Source organism: Silurus aristotelis, assembly GCF_946808225.1.
Source record: "Silurus aristotelis genome assembly, chromosome: 29".
Classification (NCBI taxonomy): domain Eukaryota; kingdom Metazoa; phylum Chordata; class Actinopteri; order Siluriformes; family Siluridae; genus Silurus; species Silurus aristotelis.
The window spans coordinates 12,382,502-12,392,501 of record NC_139602.1 but is presented as its reverse complement, the minus strand read 5'-3'; the positions used below and the strand labels follow the sequence as shown (position 1 = coordinate 12,392,501).

The 10,000-nt window shown below is 42.0% G+C and overlaps 1 protein-coding gene across 1 annotated transcript in view; it reads left to right on the top strand.

Moving 5' to 3' along the window:
- The window catches only part of nckap1l (NCK associated protein 1 like), a 26,003-nt gene that overhangs the window by 6,301 nt on the left and 9,702 nt on the right, over positions 1-10,000 (top strand). The window contains exons 9-15 of the mRNA XM_083535523.1: positions 2,947-3,103; positions 5,038-5,094; positions 5,171-5,267; positions 5,366-5,475; positions 5,765-5,897; positions 6,411-6,492; positions 6,585-6,643. Coding sequence (XP_083391649.1) covers positions 2,947-3,103; positions 5,038-5,094; positions 5,171-5,267; positions 5,366-5,475; positions 5,765-5,897; positions 6,411-6,492; positions 6,585-6,643 — 695 coding nt within the window. The remainder of the gene's footprint in view (positions 1-2,946; positions 3,104-5,037; positions 5,095-5,170; positions 5,268-5,365; positions 5,476-5,764; positions 5,898-6,410; positions 6,493-6,584; positions 6,644-10,000) is intronic.

Sequence of the window (10,000 nt, the reverse complement as noted above, 5' to 3'; positions counted from 1 at the left end):
GTGATCAGACTGGCATGGAGGAGATCAGTCTGTGGCATGGAGGTGATCAGTCTGTGGCATGGAGGTGATCAGACTGTGGCATGGAGGAGATCAGTCTGTGGCATGGAGGTGATCAGTCTGTGGCATGGAGGTGATCAGACTGTGGCATGGAGGAGATCAGTCTGTGGCATGGAGGTGATCAGACTGTGACACTGCTGAGGTGGTGTGGAAGCCCAGGTTTCTTTGTCAGTGGCCTTCAGCTCATCTGCATTTTATTGGTCTCTTGATTCTCATCTGCCTCTTAAGAATATGCCAGAGATTCTCTATGAGGTTCAGGTCTGGTGAGTTTGCTCCAGTCAAGCAAACCAACACCATGGTCATTTAACCAACATTAAGCAGTTTAAGCAGGTGCCAAATCCTGCTGAAAAATGAAATCAGCATCTCCATAAAGCTGGTCAGCAGAGGGAAGCATGAAGAGCTCTAAAACTTCCTGGTAGACAGCTGTGCTGACCTTGGACTTGATAAAACTCATTGGACCAACACCAAAAGATGACATTGTACCCCAAATCATCACAGACTGTGGAAACTTAACACTGGACCTCAAGCAGCTTGCATTCTGTGCCTCTCTTCTCTTCTTCCAGACTCGGGGACCTTGATTACCAAATGCAATGCACAATTTTCTTTCCTTTTATCTGGAAAGACGACTTTGTCCCACTGAGCAACAGTCTAGTCCTTGTTCAAGTCAAGTCAAAACAAGAAGTCAGGAAGCTTTTTATTGTCATTTCAACCATATATATCTGACGCAGTACACAGCGAAATGAGACAATGTTCCTCCTGAACCCTGATGCTACATTTAACAACAGCTACATAACAGAAAACACAGGGTTAAGGACTAGTAAGTGTCCTGGTGCAAACAGTGCAAACACAGACAGTACAAGGCAAAAGTAAATGTCAAAAACAGCATGTAAACAATTTCTGGACTATAAAGTGCCCACTGAATTTTGGAAAGATTTTAATTTTGAACATAAATAAGCCGCACCTGTCTATAAGCCGCAGTGTCTACACTGAAACTAATGAACTTTACAGTTTATCTTTTGGCATCATCGTGAGTTTAAAAATCACCATGGGTGAATCTTTTCTCCCGATGCCGTGCAGCTCAGAACACAGGTGAAGTGTGTTTATATGCCCGGTTGTTTTCAGCGTGACGAATGATTCACATTTCCTGTAGACAGTCCGAGTGAGCGGCAGATCAAACCTCAGAGGAACATCATCCATATTTATGATGTGGTGCGGCCCGATTCAGTGGGAGCGCATCTGATTTAATATAAAGAGTTTCATTGGTTCACCTGAACCCGTTCCGCAATTTCATTAGTCTAATGTTTTGGTGCTCAGTTTTTTGGGTTGAAGTTTGTGAAACCGGGAAAAACCCAGGAGAAATCCATAAATTAGCCGCTTCGTTGTTTAAGCTGCGGAGTTCAAAGCGTGGGGAAAAAAGTAGCGGCTTATAGTCCGGAAAATACGGTAATAATTAGGTAATATAATATGGGTGGTGCTAAAGACATGGATGTGTGAAGTGAGTATGAGTGTGTGTTTGAGTCCAGGTTGTACAGATCAGTCACACAATTGTGTGTGTGTGTGTGTGTGTGTGTGTGTGTGTGTGTGTGTTCAGTTCTGTGTTAAGGAGCCTGATGGGTTGAGAGAAGAAACTGTTGCACAGTCTGGATGCTTCGAAACCGCTTTCCTGATGGCAGGAGAGTGAAAGTGTGTGTGTGTGCTTGTGTGTGAGGGTGTGGTGGTGATCTTCTTAGCTGTCCTCACAAACTTTTGCCTTCTCAGGAAGTAGAGATGCTGCTGGGCTTTCTTGCTGATGGAGTTGGTGTTGAGCGACCAAGTGAATTTCTCCACCAGATGAACACTAAGGAATTTGGTGCTCTTGACGATCTCCAGGGAGGATCCATCGATGATCAGTGGAGAATGGTCTGTGTGTGGAGGCTCTTGAAGCACTGACTTCAGCTGCAGTCCACTCTTTGTGAATCCCCCCAAATTCTGGAATGAGCTTCGTTTCACCTTTTTCTATCACATTTTTTCCTTCCATTCAACATTCTATGAATGTGCTTAGATCCAGCAGTCTGTAAACAGCAGTTTCTTAAGTGATGACCTTTTGTGTCTCACCCTCCATGTGCAGGGTGTCAATGATCGTCTTCTGCACAACTGTCGAGTCAGCAGTCTTCCCCATGATTGTGGAGCCTGAACCAGACTGAGACACAATTTAAAGGCTCAGGAAACCTGAGCAGGTGTTTGGAGTTAATGAGCTGATTAGAGTGAGACACCACGAGTCTCCAATATTCAACCTTTTCACAATATTCTCATTTTCTGATACTGAATTTGGGTTTTTTATTACCTGCAAGTCAAAATCATCACAATGAAAAGAAATAAACAATTGAAATATATCAGTGTGTGTGTGTGTGTGTGTGTGTGTGTGTGTGTGTGTGTGTGTGTGTGTGTGAGAGAGAGATGAATATATATAATATACCAGTTTCACTTTTTGTATTAAATTACTAAAATAAACAATTTTTTTTTTAATGATATTCAAATTAAAGTGTGTGTGTGTGTGTGTGTGTGTGTGTGTGTGTGTGTGTGTGTGTGTGTGTGTGTGAGCACGTGTGTATGTGAGTGTATGTGTGTTTGTGCGTGCATGTGTGTGCTTGAGAGTGTGTGTGTGTATGTGTGCGTGTTTATGTGAGTGTGTGTGTGTATGCGTGTGTGTTTATATGTATGTGTGTGTATGTGAGTGTGTGTGCATGGGTGTGTGCATGCGGGCGTGTGTGTGTGTGTGTGCGTGATATTATAATTTTAAAGTTGACTTTCTGTGTAAATGACGGTGCATGGGGTGAACTATGGGGTGATTAGTGATAATGTGTGTGTGTGTGTGTGTGTGTGTGTGTGTGTGTGTTTCTGTGTTTTTAGTGGGATTTCTGTTGTGCCACAGCAGTCTGGCTGCGAATGCTGTGTCTCTGGATTTGTGGAAAATGGCTTTACGCAGCGGTTTTTACATCACACTCATCCGAGACGAAGTCATCAACATCCATAAAGTGTCTGAGGAACACTTCGACTCCATTAAAGGGTGAGAAAATGTAGCTGAATGTTTTAGGAGATCTGGTTAATGTTTGGCTTTTTTTTATAGTTTTCTGCTATTTGATAATCAGCAAAGAATAAACACAAATGATGGCTGGTGCTTACACATGCTCTCACACACCCTCTCACACGGGCTTCGAGACACCGGGGCTCTCACAAAGGCTCTCACACAAACTTTCACATGGGTTCGTGTTTTTTTTTTTTTTTTTTTTTGGCACATACACATACATACAGAGTACGACATGCAGTGAAAATTCTTTATACAACTGTCCGGCATGAGGGAAAAGGATGGCGATAAAAAAAGAAAAAAAAAAAAAGAAAAAAAAGGCAAATAAATAAAGAGTATAAACTATGTAAATTATTAAATATATAAAGATATAAATATATATATATATATATATATATATATATATATATATATATATATATATATATATATATATATATATGAAAAAGTGTATATACAAGGTATGCTTATGGATACAGGGTATGCTTTTGTACAGTAAACAGTAATCACATAAGGTTGTTGATGTGATTGTCTTTTTTTTAAGTGACCGTGTGCGGTGTGGTATAAAGTGAACGTGTGCGGTGTGGTGTAAAGTGACCGTTTGTGGTGTGGTGTGGTATAAAGGGACCGTTTGTGTGGTGTGGTATAAAGTGACCGTGTGCGGTGTGGTGTGGTATAAAGTGACCGTGTGAGGTGTGGTGTGGTATAAAGTGACCGTGTGGGGTGTGGTGTGGTATAAAGGGACCGTGTGCGGTGTGGTGTGGTATAAAGTGACCGTGTGCGGTGTGGTGTGGTGTAAAGTGACCGTGTGAGGTGTGGTGTGGTATAAAGTGACCGTGTGGGGTGTGGTGTGGTATAAAGGGACCGTGTGCGGTGTGGTGTGGTATAAAGTGACCGTGTGCGGTGTGGTGTGGTATAAAGTGACCGTGTGAGGTGTGGTGTGGTATAAAGTGACCGTGTGGGGTGTGGTGTGGTATAAAGGGACCGTGTGCGGTGTGGTGTGGTATAAAGTGACCGTGTGCGGTGTGGTGTGGTATAAAGTGACCGTGTGCGGTGTGGTGTGGTATAAAGTGACCGTGTGCGGTATGGTGTGGTATAAAGTGCACTGTGCTGTGCAAGTCCACAGTAAAGTGACAGTCCAGAATTTAAAGTGTTGTAGTGCGAAAAGGAAAATATTTGCAGAAAAGTGTGATGATGGAGAGAGTGGACCAGCTTTTAGATCCTGGGTGTTTCCCGGTTTAAACTCCGAATGGCCTGCGGGAAGAAGCTCCTCCTCATTCTCTCTGTGTTCGATTTCAGGGAGCGGAAGCGTTTTCCTGAAAGTTTGTTCTCCTGGCAGCATCTCTCCAGGTTTTTAACCTCCTGTAGGTAGGCCATCTCGTTGTTGTTGGCGATCAGGCCCACCACATCAGTGTCATCAGCAAACTTGATGATGGTGGTGGAGTTGGAAGTGGCCACTCAGTCGTATGTGTACAGTGAGTACAGCAGGGGGCTTAAAACACAACCCTGGGGAGCTCCAGTGCTGAGGGTAAGGGTGGATGAGGTGTGTTTTCCCACCCGTATTGCTTGTGGTCTGTCTGTCAGGAAGTTAGAGATCCATTGACACAGCGGCAGGCTCCAGGACCTCCAACTTAGGTTCTCACACGGACTCTCACATGTGCTCTCATAAGGGCTCTCACACTGGCTCTCTCACGGGCTCCTACACACACACCGGGGCTCTTACACACACCGGACTCTTACACACACCGGGGCTCCTACACACACACCGGGGCTCCTACACACACACCGGGGCTCCTACACACACACCGGGGCTCTTATACACATCGGGGCTCTTACACACACATGAGCTCTCAGTATCAGTAAAGTGTTTTTATGTTGTGATCAGTAAACAGTGTGATGTGTTTTTCTGTCTGTAGTTACAGTAAACGAGTTGCTGATATTAAAGAGTCTAAAGAAAACGCAACGGTGAACTGGTAAGTAACAGACGGATGTGTTGATGTCCTGATGGGTGAATATAATAAATAGTGAGTTGTGTGTTACACTGTACAGTGGAGCGATTCATCGGGAGAAAAGACATTACCTGAGAAATGCTCTGAAGGAGCTGACCAAGGTGCTGGAGGATCAGCCTGCTCTTCTTGGACCGAAGGTAGAAAGATCACATCAACTTTCTTTTCTTTTCAGTGTGAAATCTTTTCTTTCTCTCATATGAATTCAGTGTTGGTTTCTTCCTCTTTTTTCTTTCAGGTGTTGTTTGTGTTTATGGCCTTGGCCTTTTCACGTGATGAAATCTGCTGGTTGGTGCGTCATCACGAAAACGTCCCCAAAACAAAATCTCCTGAGGATTACACTGACACGTGAGTATGGGACTGCAGTAACAAACCATTTAAACATTTCATACCAAAACATCTATATTCTATTAATTTATATTAATTATTACTAATTACAAATGTGTGGAAGACACAAACATAATTTTTTTTATTCAATTTAATCTACATAATGTGAATCAGAATTATTTTACATTTAAAATATTTTCACAAAATATGCAGAACACACCAGTGTAGAATAGAATAAGGTTAATGAACATAAGTGTGTGTGTGTGTGTGTGTGTGTGTGTGTGTGTGTGTGTGTGTGTGTCTCCTGCAGGCATGTAGCGGAGCTTCTGTTTTACATGGAGAGGCTTCGTGCTCTACTTCAGCGCTATAATTCAGTGGTTCAGCGTTATCACCTGCAGTATCTATCTCGCTTCGATGCTCTCGCGCTCAAGGACACTATACAGGTATTAATGTGTAGAATATAAAGAATCTTCAGTTGCTGGTTGATGCTGTGGATGGAGCACACTTCTACATTAATGATGACTGTGGAAGGTTTCACCCGATTCTGTCCCATGCTCATTTGTTACACCTTTAGTTGGATTCTTCAAACTTAATTCACCCTAAGATTCAGACTGAAGTGTCAGATAGATAGAACTCATGCAGGTGCAGTTCACAATTTAATTTTAAAAACCTTGCAAACAAATCCATAACTAGAGTCAGAGTCTGTGGTGAAAGTCAAGAATGGTTCAGGTGATCATCAAACCCTTAAACAGAGCCCGGGAGAAGGTCAGAATCTATAGCCGTGCTGTATAGTGTCACCACAAATGGGGATGGATTCTCTTTTGAATCTGGTTCCTCTCAAGGTTCCTCCACTTCTGGTTTCAGGCAGTTTTTTTTATCACTCTTTCTGTGACTCAATTATAAAAAATGTAAGCTGAAATGTAAACCTGGTTAAAAGAAATGTTTATGATTTTTAGAACATTGTTGTGTGTCCTGAAGAGGAGTCAGTGCTCATGACGTCGTTCGTGTCTGATCTGAGCGCACTCACACTCAAACAGTGTAACTTTTATCCCTTTACATTTACATTCTTTATTATTTAAATATTAACATTCCCAGTGTTTATTATGTTATCTCTAAATGTTTCGCTGCAGTGAAGTGTGGAGATGAACTGGACTTTAAAGCTCTGAGGCTTGACTGGTTACGATTACAGGTACATGAACACACACCACCATTACACACCACCGTCACACACTACCACACACCATCACACACCTCCGTTACACACCACCACTCACCACCACACAACATCACACACCACCATGACACACCACCGTCACACACCACCACACACCACCACACACCACCGTGACACATTACCGTCAGACACCACCGCCACACACCACCATCACACACCACCACACACTGTCACACACCACCGTCAAACCACCACACACCACCACCACACCACTATCACACACCACTATCACACACCACCACACACCACCACACACCATCACACACCACCGTCACACCACCACACATCACCACACACCATTACACACCATTGTCACACAAAACCATCACACACCACCACCAGACACCACCAACACACACCGTGACACACCACCACCATCACACACCACCATCACACACCACCGTTACACACCAGTCCTAGTCCCGAACACTGATTGGAAGGTTGTTCCATAACTGTGGGGTTTATAAGAGAAACATCTGCCCCCTGCTGTAGTCTTCATTATTTGAAGAACCAACAAATAGCCTGCACCTTTTGATCTAAGTAGGCGTGGAGGATCATACTGGTACAGAAGTTCACTCAGATACTGCGGCGTGAGAGCGTTAAGTGCTTTATACGTCAGTAGTAGTATTTTATAATCAGTGTGAGATGTAATTGGGAGCAGTGTAGATGATTAAAACAGGGCTGATGTGATCATATTTTCTAGATCTAGTGAGGACTCTTGCTGCTGCATTCTGAACTAACTGAAGCTTATTTCTGCACTTACTCCAACACCCAGACAGTAAAGCGTTACAGTAGTCTAATCTAGATGTTACAAAAGCATCAACTAGTTTTTCTGCATCCTGTACCGACATCATATTTCTAATTTTAGCAATATTTCTAAGGTGAAAGAAGGAGATCCTGGTGATATGATTCACGTGAGCCTCAAAGGAAAGACTCGGGTCAATAATCACACCAAGGTCTTTGACTGCTGTACACACTGAAACAGAAACACCATCCAGAGATGCTACGTAATCGGAAAGTTTACTTCTAGCTGCATGTGGTCCTAGTAAAAGTTCTTCCGTCTTATCTGAGTTGAGCAGAAGAAAGTTATCAAGCATCCACTGTCTAATGTCCTTTACACACTTCTCAACATTGTTAAGCTGATCTCTCTTATCTGGCTTTGCTGAAATATACAGCTGTGTGTCATCAGCATAGCAATGGAAGCGAATACCATGTTTATGTATAATTTCTCCAAGAGGCAGCAGATATAAAGAGAAAAGCAGAGGGCCTAAGACAGATCCTTGAGGAACACCAAACTTTACCTCAGAGAGTGTGGAGAACTCACTATTTACATCAACAAACTGATAGCGATCAGTCAGATAAGACCTGAGCCAGGAGAGAGCTGTTCCCTTTATTCCTACAACGTTCTCAAGTCTAGCAAGCAGTATAGTGTGATCAATGGTGTCAAAAGCTGCACTGAGGTCGAGCAAAACATGTAAAGAGACAAAACCCTGATCAGAGGCCAATAACAGTCATTTAGCACCTTAACTAGCGCCGTCTCTGTGTTATGATGAGGCCGAAATCCTGACTGATACATTTCAAAAATGTTATTCATAAGTAGGTGTGAGCAGAACTGCTGTGCTACAACCTTTTCTAGAATCTTGGAGATAAAGAGGAGGTTTGATATTGGACTGTAGTTGGACAGCTGACAGGGTGAAGGTCAGGATTCTTAATTAGAGGGTAAATAACTGCCAGTTTGGGTAGGAAGTATTTAGGTACAAAACCAGTGCTAATGGTAGAGTTTATTATTTTTAAAACAGGTTCAATTACCTCTGGAATGATCTGTTTAAAGAAACTTGTAGGTGAGGGATGGAGAATGCAGGTTGATGATTTTGATGAGGAAATTAATGAAATTTAGTCATTCTCATGAATAGGAGATAAGTTTTGTAGTTGATTGTCTGCTATAATTACACGGCTGTCTACAGGGTTACTTGTAAAATAATTTGGCTTTATATTAACCGTCTGGATTTTTTGCCTGATGTTTTCAATTTTATTATTAAAAAAGTTGATGAAATCATTAGTACCTATTGATGGTGTGCACGTGAGTGCAGTGCTTTTATTCCCTGTTAATTTTGCTACCGTGCTGAATAGAAATCTAGGATTATGCTTGTTATTTTCTATGAGGGTGGAGAAATATGCTGATCAGTGGCACTAAAAGATTTTCTATAATTTAGGAGATTCTCCTTCCATGCTATTTGAAATACTGTTAATTTTGTTTGACGTCATTTTTACGTTCTAATTTTCGAGTGGTCTGTTTTAGGTGCGTGTATGATCATTATACCACTGTGCTATTTTTTTCTCCCTGATCATTTTGGTCTTAAGGGGAGCCACATCATCTAGAGTGTAACGTTGATTCTGGGTATTCAGTGGCCCAGTCGAGCTCTGCAGGGTCAGACGGAGATCTATCTAATATTGTAATTTCTGGAAGATTATTGATAAAACGTGCTGCTTTAGCTGATGTGAACGTGTTTAACACGGTAACATGGTGAGGTAGTAATGCAGTGACTGAGGCATATTTTAAAAGAGATGAGATAATGGTCTGCAATAACTTCAGACTGTGGAATTATGACTAAGTTTTTTATTTTTAATCCAAATGTTAACAACAAATCGAGAGTGTGTCCACCACTATGAGTGGGTCCTATAACATTCTGATTAATTCCAACTGAATCTACAATGGACACAACAGCTGCTCTTAAGGAGTCTTCCTGATGATCAAAATGAATGTTAAAGTCATCAATAATTAATGCTTTGTCGGGCCCCTGAGGGTCTATAAATAATAATTAGTGGAATTGACTGACTGGACCTACTTTCGGACACTGAATATTTTATGTTGGTGTAAAGAACTTCAAATGTTTAACACTTGTGTTTAGTCTTTTGTGTGACGCTTAGATTATTATTATAAATAGCTGTGACTCCGCCTCCTCTGCCATTTAGACAGGGTTGGTGTATGTAACTATACCCAGGAGGACTCGCCTCATTTAATGCTAAATATTCATTCGGTTTAATCCATGTTTCCGTCAAACACATTATTTTAAACTCCTGGTCGGTAATAATTTCGTTTACATAAGGCGCTTTAGACGTGAGAGATCTAATATTCAACAATCCTATCTTTAGATCAGAGGTGCTGCTGTGCGTTCAGTCCTATTTAATTTAATGTTAATCAGGTTACTAAAACAGACTTTCTGAGAATTCCTATATTTTGGTTTCGCTCGGGGGACAGACACAGTCTCAATATGGTGGATCCTGAGTGACGACCCTGTGCAGCTAGCAGAC